Here is a 16,012-nt window from a genome sequence, read left to right on the forward strand (position 1 = left end):
AATATAAAAATGGAATGTCAGTCAAGTTCAAGTAACACTTTTTGTAGGTATTGCCCTGTAATTGAGAATGAATAAATTATAATTGTTGATATATAAGACGTTTGTAGAAAAAATATTGTATGATATAGGTACGTGTTAAAAAGTACATTTTTAAGGCACTCATTTGAATTGTAGATTGAGCGAAGCGAATCTTTCACACGAAACTTTCACATACGTGCCTTAAAATTTACTTTTAACATTTATATCATAAATAACTATTATTATAATTTTTGTGTATTTGGACTTGTCTACCTCGGGAATAAGATAATAAGTAATATTTAAAGTATTTTATAATTCACTTCGTCTGTTTGTCACTATGTCTGAGAAATCTTGTACCCCAGATAATCAAAAGGGTATAGCTCAGTGGTAGAGCGTTGGACTGGAGATCAAGAGGACCCCGGTTCAAATCCTGGTGTTTTCTAATTTTTTTTAATTTTTGGTATTGTTTTAATAAAAATGTTTGGAAAGTAGTAAGTAAAAAATAATTTAATCTTTAAATAAAGTACAAATAAACTGTCCGAAAGTATATTTATTTCATTGAAATCATATTTAGAAGTATAACTTCTTACGTGCGTACAAAGTACACACACATTCTTTTTTCGGGCTAGTTGGTCACACAAAGTATACAGTAGAACCCCGATTATCCGTGCTACGACTTTTCATTACTCAAATTGAATTTTTGAGGTTTTATCGAAATATCGTCACCGTAAATCGCTCGTTGGAAACTGTATACATCGTATAACACACGTTACACTTTTAACAGAAGTGAAAGTCATCATTATCAGGAATCTATTAAATTGGCAAGCAAGCAATACAAAATTCTACAAAATTTCATATCTAAGTCTAACTCTTTAAAAACATATTATGTGTAAGGAAATCATTTAAAGGATGGACTTAATAAAACTCATGAAACATTTCGAACCAAGTGGTTTCTGCAGAAAAGATCGGCCCACATAAAAATCTCTGAGCCAATGTGTGCTAACAAAACGGATATTTTTCACGGACACTTGAAAATAGGAGAAGATTTCAAACTGACTTATAAAAATGTGAGTTCAACACTAATAAAATGTTGGAACGGTATCAATGAAAATAATAACTAATCAAGTGGCTGAGGAAATTGCCAATATTCTACTAAGCTTTGGTTTTAAACCAAGAGAAGTAAACTAAAAAGACATAATCACACCCAAGAAAGTCACTAGATCACATCTTTTTTGGTCGATCATATCAGCCTTTTAACGGTAATCCATAAATATTATATTAGGTATACTAATACGCCGCTAAAGAGTTCTAAAAACAACTCTTTATTTACACTAAGCGCCAAAATTAACGCACCATCTTAAAAATGGTACATTTTTAATGTCTCATATTTCCTAAACCTGTTGTCCGATTTTAGTGATATTTTTAATTTGTTATAGCTTTATTCTTCAAGAATATCGATGTAATAATATTGTTGCTAAACATATAAGTTGTAACGATATGATACCTCGGCAAGCGATGAGCTGCAATACCATAGACGACCGAAGGAGTGTCAGTGTTTGCGCATTCCTTCTTCATAGCACCGCTGGGGGAAATCGAAGGAGTAGTGGCAGCGAGAGCATATTTAAAGCGAACCAGGAGAATGAGAAGATGAGTGGTGGGTAGCGTATTGAACTAACCATAACTCAACAGCTGCTGCTCGCGTATTGAACGAGCTTTAGCTGGCTTGGCAAAGATGCACCGTTTGTGAGGTGGAACTATGCCTAGGTAGACGCCACCGTAGTGACGTGGGGTCTTGCAACGATCATTATCGCAGTAGGCGGTAGTAGCGAGGAATGATCTCCGGATCAGAATATAGGGCTAGGTTGATTTAACGTAGCGAGATTGTTATTGTATATATGGCTTATCGCATTATGTTAATGTTGCTGTTATGATCGGATGACTGTAATAAAATTTAATATTGTTTTTCCTTTGCAGAAGATGGAATTATATTTTATTTTATTTGTTTTAAACTGTATATAATTATCATTAATATATTTACATTATTTTTAACTTGTGTTTTACTGAGTCTGTCGTCCTTAGAAGAACATACCCGTTACAAAGTGTCATTGTATACCGGGTGTAACAATCATAACGTGTTTTTTTTCTCCAAGTTTGGAACACCCTGTGGAATATTCTAACGTATATAAAATATTGAAATGACAACTCAACTGTAACCTTAGGCTATTTTAACATTTTGCTTTTTGATTCATTCACTTATGTTAGTTATAAAATAAAAAAGTTAGGTACTTTAATAACTAGCAACGTTCTTCATCAATACAGGGAGTTTCTAAATAAGTGCGACAAACTTTAAGGGGTAATTCTGCATGAAAAAATAATGACTGTTTGCTTTATAAACATATGTCCGCAAATGCTTAGTTTCCGAGATACGGGATGTTGAATTTTTTCTTACAAACTGACGATTTATTTATTGCTCTAAAACCGGTTGAGATATGCAAATGAAATTTGGTAGGTTTTAAGAGGTAGTTATTGCGCATTTTTTGGCATGCAATTAAGAATTTTATATTCACCATTGGCGTGCATACGGGTAATATGACCCGTATGCACGCCAATGGTGTATATAAAAGTCTTACGTTAATAAATGCGTAATAACTACCTCTTAAAACCTACTAAATTTCATTTGCACATCTCAACCGGTTTTGGAGCAATAAATAAATCGTCAGTTTGCAAGAAAAATTCAACATCCCGTATCTCGGAAACGAAGCATTTGCGGACATATGTTTATAAAGCAAGCGGTCATTATTTTTTAATGCCCTTAGTTTGTCGCACTTATTTAGAAACACCCTGTATTGATGAAAAAAGTTGCTAGTTGGTAAAGTACCTAATTTTTTTATTATCCAACATAAGCGAATGAATCAAAAAGCAAAATGTTAAGATAGCCTAAGGTTACAGTTGATTTGTAATTTCAATATTTTATATACGCCAGAATATTCCACAGGGTGTTCCAAACTTTGAGGAAAAAACACACTATAATTGTTACACCCGTTATACAATGACACTTATCTGTTTAGCAACAATATTATTACATCGATATTCTTAAGGAATAAATCTGTAATATATTAAAAAAATCACTAAAATCGGATAACAGGTATAGGAAATATGAGACATTAAAAATGTCCCATTTTTAAGGTGGTGCGTTAATTTTGGCGCTTAGTGTACATAAAAATAGACTAAAAATCTAAAAATTAAGAGGAAACAGTAGCGATCAACAGGTAGCTAAAACGCGTTCCAAGATTGCGGCTGTAATTTTGAATATTTTTTCGAGATATTTGGCACACGTATTCATAATATAATAAAGAATGGCGGTACAGAGCCCAATTTGCAAAATATATTAATATGTGGAAATTACTCTGTAATTAAATACAATATTAAAAAAACGAGCCTGTACCGCCATTAAGAAGAACAAAAAAATACACTTTCTTCAAATAAACTTTTTTATCCGATGCCTAGATTTTGTGTCATTTTAAAACTACTAATGAAATAAAAAATTTTAGTAGTTCCAAAATGACACAAAATCTAGGCATCGGATAAAAAAGTTTATTTGAAGAAAGTGTATTGTTTTGTTCTTCTTAATGGCGGTACAGGCTCGTTTTTTTAATATTGTATTTAATTACAGAGTAATTTCCACATATTAATATATTTTTCAAATTGGGCTCTGTACCGCCATTCTTTATTATATTACGAATACGTGTGCCAAATATCTCGAAAAAATATTCAAAATTACAGCCGCAATCTTGGAACGCGTTTTAGCTACCTGTTGATCGCTACTGTATCACCTTAAAGGAATAACGCAGAAAATACGAAAAATCGAGGATATAACTTAAATAACCTATGAAATGCCAATACTGTCAAAATTTTATAAATGTCATTAGTGTCAAAATGTGATAACAGTGGAGTAAACTTGCCCGAGGTTGCCCGTACTCTCGGTTGTTGTCGTATTTTGAACTTGCGAAGAATACATCAGTAGATTGAACTATGAGTTAATCAAAATTATGAGATCCATTCTTTCTGTTATCTATTGATATTAGATACATATTATGTATGTGTGTAAATAAGTATCATATACAGTATGTCCAACTCTGGTTGTTCCATATGGTTCCAACTCTGTGAGTTGGAACCATATGGAAAACTTTTTTATTATTAATTTTACGAGAAAAAGTTATTCTTCATAAAAAGCTCTGCATGGCCTAAGATATAACCATCAGATATCAAATTTTATGAATATTATACGAGGTATCGCAAAAAATATGAATTTTACTCAAGAGTAAAGTAGTTTTATTTATGACAATATTAAAAATTGTTATTATGAAACGTTGTTTGGAATTAAGAACTATATTATAATACGCAATTACATTCTTCTAATTAAAAAAAGTTCCTAAATTATGGATAACCAACATTCAGTAATTTCAACTAAAATCATTCTGTTATTACTAATTTTACGAAAAAAGCAACTTTACGATAGCAATTTTGCGATAATAAATATTTTTAGACAATGCAGAACATTTTATAAAATGTTCTGCATTGTCTAAAACCTTAAATATAATCGACCATCTTATATGTATAAAATTTTATCAATTTTATACGAGGTATGTCAAAAAATATAAATTTCGATCAAGAGTAAAATACCTTAATTTTTCACCATATCGACAGTTGTGATTAAGAAGTTGTTTAGAATTAAAAACTATGTTCCAATATGTAATTACATCCTTCTAATTGAAATATTCTGAATTATAAAAGTACATACCTTACTCTTGATCGAAATTCATCTTTTTTGACATACCTCGTATAAAATTCATAAAATTTGATATAAGATGGTTGTATTTTTAGGTTTTATACCACGCAGAACTTTTTATGAAGAATTACTTTTTTTCGTAAAATTAATAATAAAAGAGTTATTAGAATAATTGCAATAACTGAAAATAATGTTGGTTTTTTCATAATTTTTCAATTCTTTTTTTAATTAGAATGTAGAATTGTAGAATGTAATTGCATATTAGAATATAGAATAATTCCTAGCAACTTTTCCTAATAGGGATAGATTTTCACTTCGGAAAAAATCAAACAAGATAGAACTTTTTGTAATTTCATTAAGAAATGTTTAATAAACAACATATCAAACAGTTCTACTCAAGAAGTGGGTGCTTCATTTTTTATTAAACAAATGAACTACGAAATTAGATGTTTTTTTTAAATAACTCTGAAAATATAAATTTTAGAAAAAAACTGACTTGACCATTGAAAAATTCAGAAAATTTTGCAAGAAAAACCTTATATAAAGAATTTTCTAAAATTAAATCTGTATCTTCTATAATTTTTTATTTATAACGCTAAAGTCACCCTTTTCACAAATATTGGCGCACTGTAAACTAACATACGGCGAAGTGCACGGTTGAGTTATTTTAATGTAATTCTTTAACTAATGGATCAAATGAAATTTTACAAATTGAACATGAAAGAAGAATAGTTAAGCTATCTTATGGTTATAATAGAAAGAAATAAAATGTATGGGCATAAGTACGGTGTGAGCGGAAAGTGAGCCTTACATGAATTTTGTTTAAAAATTATTTAAAAATGTGTAATTAATACAATTTTTTTTATAAAACCCTCAATTTTGCACAACTTACCTTTAAAGTATCTTACTAACTGATGTTTTATTCAAAAAAATTCTCAAAAATTTAATTCAAATGATATGACGTCTCAAAAAATGTAATTTTTGAAATCTTCGTAGTTTTATAGAATTACCACAACTTTAACACAGTATTACTCAAGTTTGAACATATCTATTACAGTTTTATAAGTACTTTTTTAAAGATTAGGATGTAATCTTTAAAATGCACAAAATTATTTTACTTTAAAAATGAAATATACTATTTCTTTTTAAGAAAATTAAGAAAAATAACAAAAATGTAATACAAAAACCGAAAATTGCCAGCTAAAAAAATGTTTATACAAAGTGATCAAAACTTTTTTCTGTAAAACTTACCCAAAATACATTTAATAATAATAAATGATCAGCTAAAAAAATTTTTTTTAGCTCTTATACAGTATGTCTGCGTAACTTGGAACCTATTGATAACTTTTTTATTATCAGTTTTATAAAAAAAAGTTATTCATTATAAAATAGTCTATAATCGTATATAATCTAAAAATATCAAATATCAAATTTAATCAATGTTATACGAGGTATGTCAAAAAATATACACTCAAGAGTAAAGTACCTTTACATTTCACAATATCGAAAATTGTTATTAAGAAAAGTTGTTTGGAATTAAAAAATTTGTTTTAGTGTTCAATTACATCCTTCTAATTAAAATATTGTGAATAATAAAAAAATTCAAATTTTTTACATACCTCGTATAAAATTAAAAAGTTTGATATCTGATGGTTGTATCTTGGATGTTGACAGGGAGAGCATTTTATGAAGAATAACTTTTTTTCGTAAAAGTGATAATAAAATAGTTATCATAATTTTAATACAATGATGATAAGTATCCATAATTTGAGAAAAAATTGAATTTTTTTTTTCGATTAGAATTATGTAATTGTATATTTTAGACATAGTTTCTAATTTCAAACAACTTTTCATAATAGCATTTTTTGATATTCTGTAATAGAAAGGTACTTTACTCTTTAACGAAATTATTATTTTTGACATAACTCATCTAAAATTGATAAAATTTGATATCTGATGGTTGAGTTTTAGATTTTTGACTATCCAGAGCATTTTATTAAGAATAACTTTTTTCATAAAATTGATAATAAAAAAGTTTTCCATGTGGTTCCTAGTGCAAAATGCAATAGTTGAAGAGCCAGAACATAGGCCTCTCAAAAGTTTTAATGTTCCACAATCCACTTTAGATCGTGTGAAAAAATGGTAACTCTGTTGAAGAGGCTAGAAACAAAGCTAGTAGGAAAAACAAAAAAAAAAATCCAGTTGTAAAAAAATTAAAACTAAATTAACTGGACAAAAAAGGCAAAAGAAGGCTAGATGAATTGTGTGTCTTGCACCAAATGGGCTCATGAAGCCTGTAGTGCTTATGATAATATATATGGAGTTTTTATTTGTGACTTCTGTTCATAGATTTTCGATTTTTGTTCAGATACATTCAATAAATATTCTATTTTCTGCCCATTACTCTTTTTATATGGTAATTAATTTACTTACTTTTATCATACCAGTTGGACAAAACAGGGTATTTTCCAATATTTTCATAAAAATAAAAAAAATTAAAAATTTAAGAATATTTGTAAAAATTGACATTGGTATGGTATATCAAATTTAAGTAATTTGAGAATATTTAAATCTGCAGCAAACGTTTGCTACTCTAAAAGTCACTTTACATGATGCAACTAATTGCACAATTTCTTGCAGCAACAGAAATTGCATCGTGTCATACGAAAATTGCACAGAAAAGCAGCAAGAAGTTGCAGCTAAATAGAACATGTCCTATTTTTCATGAAATTTTTTCTGCAATTTGGTTATACTTTTAGTAACTTTTAAGGCTACAATGTTGTTTTTACTACATTGACATTCTGTCATCCTAAATTTCAAACTAAACAATTTTTTAACAAAACTAGAGGAACTTTTTACCAATTTCACCCTTCACAGATAACATTATTCTGGTGGATAACTTTAATTAAGCAACATAGGGATTAAAAAAACTATTTTCTATTTGTATTTCTTATAACTTGTTTCCTTTTGTAAATGAATAATATATTATTGGGACCGTGCAAGTTCGGAAAAGCCACACCTGGTTTCATAGCTCGGCAACTTTTTTCGCACTTTTAATTATATTGGCCAATCATAATGGTCCTGGTTGCTGGATAATTGTCTAGGCAGTAGCCCAAAAAAAATTATAAGAAGAAAAAGTAAGATTTAGGTTATGTTATTAAAAGGTAAACAATTGTATATGTAGTAAATAAAATTAGTTATTAAAATGCAGTACTCCAAGCAAAATACAATTAATTAAATATACTTTTATACAGGGTGTCCCTGTAGTGGAACGGTCGAATATTTCGCGAACTAAACATCGGATTGAAAAACTGAAAAATACGTGTTCAATCATTTTTAAAAATCTATCCAATGACACCAAACACCAACCCCACTACACCCCTGGAGGTGGGGTGGAGGGTAACTTTAAAATCTCAAATAGAAACCCCTAGTTTTTCTTGCAGATTTGGATTCGTTACGTAAATGTAAGCAACTTTTATTCAAGACATTTTTTCGAACTGTGGATAGATGGCGCTATAATTGAGAAAAACGATTTATGCTGATACCATGGGTAAATTATAGAAACGGTCTAATATCTCGAGAAATGCACTTCCAAATGAGAAACCAAAAAGAAGGTTTTTAATACTTTTCGAAAACCTATCGAATAACACTAAACATGACCCTCCAACCCACCCCTGGAGGTGGGGTGGGGGGTAACTTTAAAATCTTAAATAGCAACCCCCACTTTTTATTACAGATTCGGATCCGTCACGAAAAATTAAACAACATTTATTCGAAACATTTTTTAGAATTGTTAATAGATGGCGCTTTAATTGGAAAAATACGATTTATTAGCGCCATCTATCAGGAATTTAAGAAAATGTTTTGCATAAATGTTGCTTAATTTTTTATGACGAATCTGAATCTGGAATAAAAAGTGGGGGAATAAAATAAGTCTGGAATAAAATCTATTTAAGATTTTAAAGTTACCCCCACCCCACCTCGAGGGGGTGGGTTGGAGGGTCACGTTTGGTGTTATTCGAAAGGTTTTCGAAAAAGATTAAAAATCTGCTTTTTAGTTTCTCATTTGGAAGTGTATTTCGTGAGATATTAGACTGTTTCTATAATTTACCTATGGTATCAGGATAAATCGTTTTTCCCAATTATAGCGCCATTTATCCACAGTTCGAAAAAATGTCTTGAATAAAAGTTGTTTACTTTTACGTAACGAATCCAAATCTGCAAGAAAAACGAGGGGTTTCCATTTGAGATTTTAAAGTTACCCCCCACCCCACCTTCAGGGGGTGTAGTGGGGGTTGGTGTTTGGTGTCATTGGATAGATTTTTGAAAATGATTGAAAACGTATTTTTCAGTTTTCCGATCCGATGTTTAGTTCGCGAAATATTCGACTGTTCCACTACTTTTGGGACACCCTATATAATAATTGCATATCATACCAATATTGTGAGCTACATATTTCTCCTTCAATGACAGTAGGTATGAAATATATGTCAAGTTGACAATTTCCATTGACAATATGAATTATTTATGAAAGTTGCAAGTTTTCTCCACTATTCACGCTTAATTGTTTCTCGGATCCCCTTGCACACCACCAATAGGTATACTTGCATTAGGTATTAATTGGTTTTGTTATAATACATATTATAATTTTGTCAAATAATTATAATCTAACATAAATAGTGAATTATTTAAGAAAGTTGCAAGGTTTCTCCACTATTCATGCACAATCGTTTCTCATATCCCTCCAATTACTTGCACACCACGAATAGGTATACTTGTTATGGCGAGCATGCCACTGTGTGTGTTTATATTTCAATATTTAGACTAGGTGAGATGATAAACACCAACGCTTATAATTTCGCGGTGCCAGCGAAATGTTCATGGACTATGAAAGGTTCTAAGAAAAGACTTGTATTAATTAATTTAGTATCGTTTTGTGTCTCTAACTGTTAACATCTCAATAAATTTGTGCATTTCCTTCAGTAGTTTCGTTACTCAATTCTCCAACGAACACACCACATTTTATAAAGAATAAGACTGGCGCAGTTAGTAGAAATTTTCCAATTAAAAAAAAGTAAAGCCTTTTTTTAATCGATTTTAATCGTTAATTGGGAAATTGGAGAATTAGTAACTTAGTAGTTGAGTTCCGAGTGTAAGGCCACGAGGAAGGAAAACTGAAGGAACCCGTAAGCAACTTTGAAGAATTCCAAGTGTAAGGCCACTTGTTGTGTAAAGCCACAAAGTAATTCGGAAGTTCTGGGCAGGCGCAATCAGCAACTTCGTGAAATCTTCTCAACCAGCTTCAGTGAAAAGCCACTCGACCCTGGAAACAGTGAAGCATTTCCATAGAAGAAGCAACAACATCCCGGCTACATACAGTTTAGAATTTTGACCAGTTCCAGTGTAAGGCCACTTGATCTGCAAGGTACAAAACGTGCTCACACCTGTTCTCTGCCCGTTCCAGTGTAAGACCACTTCATCTGGGAAATTGCAACGTTCTCCACGCGTTCTCTAACCGTTCCAGTGTAAAGCGACTAGATCTGGGAAGCTGCAACATTTTCGACCCGTTCCGGTGTAAAGCCACGTTCTCACGGAAGTACTTAGGTTAGTCGAATTGTTTTGTATTTGTTTTCATTTTTTTTTATTTACTCTGTTTCGCTATTTTCAAACTTTTAAGATATCATATCTAGTATTTGCATTTTTTTATTTATTTAATTCATTTTTGGTTAATACAATGGCAATTAGTAATGTAACAGCAACAATTTCAGTCAGTACTTCTAATAATTATATTAATTGTAAGAAAGCTATCAAGTTTATAAATGTTTTTAATGGGTCCTCTTCAAAATTACATTATTTTATAGTTTCTGTTTATTTGATTTGTACAAAATGTGACCCAGAATTGCAAATTTTACCTTTTAATGTAATAAGCAGATTAAAGGAAATCCCATTATTTTTATCTGATCGAGAACATAATATATTTATTAGTCCAAATGATATAGTCCGAAGTAATATTATCAAGTTCACTGAAAAAATTAAATATCGTAAACTAAAATTAGACCATCTGGACAAAATATTACAAACAAAAATAAAGGATATTCAGCATATTTCGCCTTCGGTTAAAACAAACAAACAGGCAGACGCTCTGGCTCTGTTAAGTGCGTCCATAAACCATATGGCATATCTCTCATACAGGAAAGTAAATTGCCGAATTTCAGAAGGTTAAAGCTAACTTGGTTTTAAATAATTTTTTATATTTTAACGAGCAAGTCTTTAAATACCTTAATAATTACAAGACATTAATAATAGAAATATTTTGTATCTTTATAATGAGAATAACGAGAAATTGTTTTGAAATTATAATTGATAGTTCTTCTGGTATTGGTGACTCAGATTTTGGAAAATAGTTAAAATTAAACAACACCACTGCCTGGAAAATTTTAATATTTACACCTTTTCCTTTTTGATAAACAAAAAAAAATTCACACTGTTATAAGCTTTATTTTAACTGATAAAATTCTAAATACACCAAAATCACCATTAAACATAGGACCGTATGTTATTCATTCTTGAAGTTAATGAAACCAATAAAAGTCTAACATTTAAGTTGGATAACGAGATTATTCGCAAATTTCATTTTAATGTAAAAAAATTTATGATGCGATTACTTAAACGAAGTTGAAGTGTAACATAGCAAGTAGTAGATATGAGCTTTTATTATACATATTATAAAGAGATTTTAATCAATGACTACAACTTATAATTCGATTACCTTGTGGTACACTTCATCTACGGCCTTCTCACAATAACAAAAATAGAATGAGTTATTGTCAATTGGTTTCTTTGTTTCATGTGGCCCTACCGGCCCTGTTCGGAGCATATCAAGAGAGGCTCTACACTATAAGCCCAAAACTTCGAAGCTGCAAAGAAGCCCTTCTTGGACACCCCAGCTTCGGTTTTCAGGAGGGAGGTGTTATGGCGAGCATGCCACTGTGTGTGTTTATATTTCAATATTTAGACTAGGTGAGATGATAAACACCAACGCTTATAATTTCGCGGTGCCAGCGAAATGTTCATGGACTATGAAAGGTTTTAAGAAAAGACTTGTATTAATTAATTTAGTATCGTTTTGTGTCTCTAACTGTTAACATCTCAATAAATTTGTGCATTTCCTTCAGTAGTTTCGTTACTCAATTCTCCAACGAACACACCACATTTTATAAAGAATAAGACTTATTTGCATTAGGTATTAATTATGGCTATAAAAATAAAGCTAGTATTATGGAATGCCAATGGCTTAAGTCAACATGTAGAAGAATTAAAACTATTTATTAACACACAAAAAATTGACATAATGCTGATTACAGAAACTCATTTTACATCCAAAAACCACATCAATATTCCACGATTTACAACTTATCATACGCAACATCCCAACGAAAAAGCACATGGAGGCACTGCAATAATAGTTAGTAATAAACTAAAGCACTACGAAATACAAAAACATGAATGCGACTATCTACAGGCCACCAGCATTGTTGTGGAAGATCAACTAGGCCCACTAACAGTATCAGCTATATACTGTCCGCCAAAGCACAATAACAAAACGGAACAGTTTGAAAATTTCTTTAAAACATTAGGAAATAGATTTATAGCAGGAGGAGATTTTAATTCTAAGCATACTACCTGGGGATCCAGAATTATTACCACAAAAGGCAGAGAACTTCTTAAAGCTATAAATGCGACCAATGCAAATTACCTCACCACAAGGGAACCAACTTACTGGCCTACCGACAATGCAAAAATACCTGATCTACTCGACTTTTATATTGTTAAAGGAATTAATGTTAAATTGGCAAAAGTAGAATCTTGTTACGATCTACCCTCTGACCACTCTAGCGTAATCGCGACATGGTATGCACAAATAACAAACAGTACTAAACAACCATCACTATACAGTAACAAAACAGACTGGAGCATTTTCAAGACTAAACTAGATGAACTAATTGACATAAACATCCCATTGAAAACAGAAAGTGACATCTACGCAGCAGTAGAAAATCTTCAGAAATCTATACAAGAAGCTGCTTGGTATGCTACCCCTGACTGCTACCAAACAGAATTGAAAGAGAATTGCTCAACTGTAATAAAGGAAATGATTGCTAGAAAGAGAAAAATAAAGGAAGAGTGGCGAAGAAAAAGAACACATGAGAACAAGGCGAAATTAAATAAAATCACCAAGAAAATTAAACTACAATTGCATAATATCAAAAATAACAAAATACAAGAATATCTTACAGGTTTATCAGCAAACGCAGAGTGTGAATATACCCTTTGGAAGGCCACGAGAAAAATCAAACACCCGAAACAACAAATACCACCAATACGAAACCAAGAGGGAAACTGGTGTAGAAATAATAAGGAAAAAGCCGAAGCATTTGCAAATCACCTCACTAATGTATTCCAGCCACATCCCATGGAAGATGGTGACACAGAGGAAGAAATAAATGACTTCCTGGAATCGCCCTACCAGATGGATTTACCTATACAAAAAATCACCACTAAAGAAGTTAGAAATATGATCCAGCATGAAATCAGTCCAAAAAAAGCTCCAGGGTATGACCTGATCAACGGGAAAGTACTGCAGCAATTGACATGCAAAGGTCTGAAAATGATAACGCAAGTATTTAATGCAATATTTAGGCTAGGTTACTACCCAGAACAATGGAAAGTTGCTCAAATTATTCTCATACCTAAGCCAGGGAAAAATAAACTCAGGTGACTTCATACAGACCAATAAGCCTGCTACCTGTTCTATCAAAAATTTTGGAAAAACTTCTCCTTAAACAATTATCCCCAGTTATAGAAGAAAGGAAACTAATTCCCCAACACCAATTTGGGTTCAGAACACAACACGGAACGATAGAACAGGTACATAGGCTGGTAAAACACATCAGAAGTGATCTAGAAAATAAAAGGTATTGTTCTGCTGCATTCCTGGACATTGGTCAGGCCTTCGACAAGGTATGGCATGCTGGTATGCTCTTTAAACTAAAGAAAAACCTTCCTCATCCTTTTTATCAAATCCTAAAAAGCTATATTTCCAACCGACATTTCCTAGTCAAGCAGGATAATGAATACACAAGCCTAAGACCAATAAAAGCCGGAGTACCACAAGGAAGTGTCTTGGGACCGATATTGTACTTGCTCTACACTGCTGACCTACCCACAAGTAACAAAACAATGTGTGCAACTTTTGCTGATGACACTGCTGTACTAGCCTCTCACCATGATCCAAATACAGCATCCAGAACCCTTCAGAAAGACCTTAATAATATACAAATATGGCTTAAAAAATGGAAGATAAAGGCGAATGAGAGTAAATCCATCCATGTAACCTTCACCATGAGAAGACAAACATGTCCATCTGTAACACTAAATGAAACTCAACTCCCACAAACCGATACTGTCAAGTACCTAGGAATCCATCTTGATAGGAGATTAACTTGGCAAAAACACATTTTTACAAAAAGAAAACAACTAGGAATAAAATTTCGAGAAATGTACTGGATCATCGGTCGTAAATCTCAACTATCACTTGAAAACAAACTGCTGATATATAAAACTATATTAAAACCAGTGTGGACCTATGGTATCCAACTTTGGGGGACAGCCAGTCAAACTAACCTAGAAATATTGCAGAGATTCCAGAACAAAGTCCTTAGAACAATGCTGAATGCCCCTTGGTACGTGCCAAACTATGTGATAGAGCAAGACCTCAATGTGCCATCCATAAAAACAGTAATAACGGAATATTACAAAAAATATTCCAAGAGACTAGAATCTCATCCAAATGAGTTAGCCAGCAACCTTACTGATGACCACAATGATGTACGACGCCTGAAGAGATTCAAAGTAGTGGATCTAGCAAGAAGATTCGAATAATCTGTGATAACTAAACTTATTTTAATTTTAATTAAACAGGAAATTCTTCCTAGTGGATTTTTATTTTAATTTGTTTTAATTTAATTTATGTAAAGAGGGTGATCACTGGATCTCCCTCTACAGGTCAAAATTTTCAATTTTTGTCAAATAATTTACCTATTGTTCTCAGTTGAGGACAGATTGTAAATATTACAACATTAAATAAAAAAAAAAAAAAAAAAAAAAAAAAAAGGTATTAATTGGTTTTGTCATAATACATATTATAATTTTGTCAAATAATTATAATCTAACATAAATAGTCTAATATCTGATTGATAACTCTACTCAAAAAATTACCCAAAATTTATTCTATTTTGTCAAAGTTTCTATCCATTTCATGTCAGTTTATGCAATTGTTTGCACTGTGTAATCACTTTTTTGCAGAAAGTTAGTTGCAACTTATTGCGTAAGAAATTGTGCAATTACTTGCATCATGTAAAGTGGCTATAACACAGCACAAGATACAGATGGTTTTTGGACTGGTATCAGGTTTTGTCCAACTCTCCCCTACAGTCATATATAACTAAAACTTACTTTGTTTGCCAATGTTGGATAGTAATTTTGATGTTTTCATACTTCTATGTTGTACTTGATGTATCTCAGTTGAAGCTCCTATCTGTAATTTTACATCTCTGTCTGAATCTAATTCTTTCGTATTCCTAGTTTCACACCCATGATTTACTCCTAAATTAGGTTCATCCAGTTCTTTCTTGATTTCTGTCTTGACTTCTTGCTTGCAAATAGGCAGGAACGGGCTACTTATTTTATATTCTACTATAGTATGCTCTTCTATTTTAATATCTGAACAATAGGAGACTGATAGAGAATCCTGTGTGTAATTACCTTCAAACATGCAATCTTCCAGTTCTGATTTAACTTCTACATTAATATGTTGCTCTAAAGAATCTCCATCTTCCTCACATTGTAAATGTTCTTCTATTTTAACATCGTCCGAACAATACGAGTCTGGTAAAGAATCCTGTGTGTAATTAACTTCAAAGGTGCCATATTCCAGTTCTGATTTAACCTCTACATTAACATGTTCCTCTAGGGAATCTCCACCTTTGTCGCATATTAGAACATTTTGTTTTATTTTTACAGAATCTTCACGTAACTCCATTGCTAATTTAAACTAAATCACTGGTTTCAATAGGGCTTTTCATCGATTGTCATTTGTTTCGAGCTTGTGTCATATGTTGTATAATCTGTGATACGACATGTGAC

General features: G+C 31.6%; 1 protein-coding gene across 1 annotated transcript in view; it reads right to left on the bottom strand.

The window, feature by feature from the left end:
- The window catches only part of LOC126880449 (zinc finger protein 345-like), a 46,438-nt gene extending 30,465 nt beyond the window's left edge, over positions 1-15,973 (bottom strand). The window contains exon 1 of the mRNA XM_050644312.1: positions 15,323-15,973. Within this exon, the coding sequence (XP_050500269.1) occupies positions 15,323-15,908 (586 nt within the window). The 5' untranslated portion in view covers positions 15,909-15,973. The remainder of the gene's footprint in view (positions 1-15,322) is intronic.
- Positions 15,974-16,012: the final 39 nt, after the last annotated feature.

This window comes from Diabrotica virgifera, chromosome 2 (genome assembly GCF_917563875.1).
Source record: "Diabrotica virgifera virgifera chromosome 2, PGI_DIABVI_V3a".
Taxonomy (NCBI): Eukaryota; Metazoa; Arthropoda; class Insecta; order Coleoptera; family Chrysomelidae; genus Diabrotica; species Diabrotica virgifera.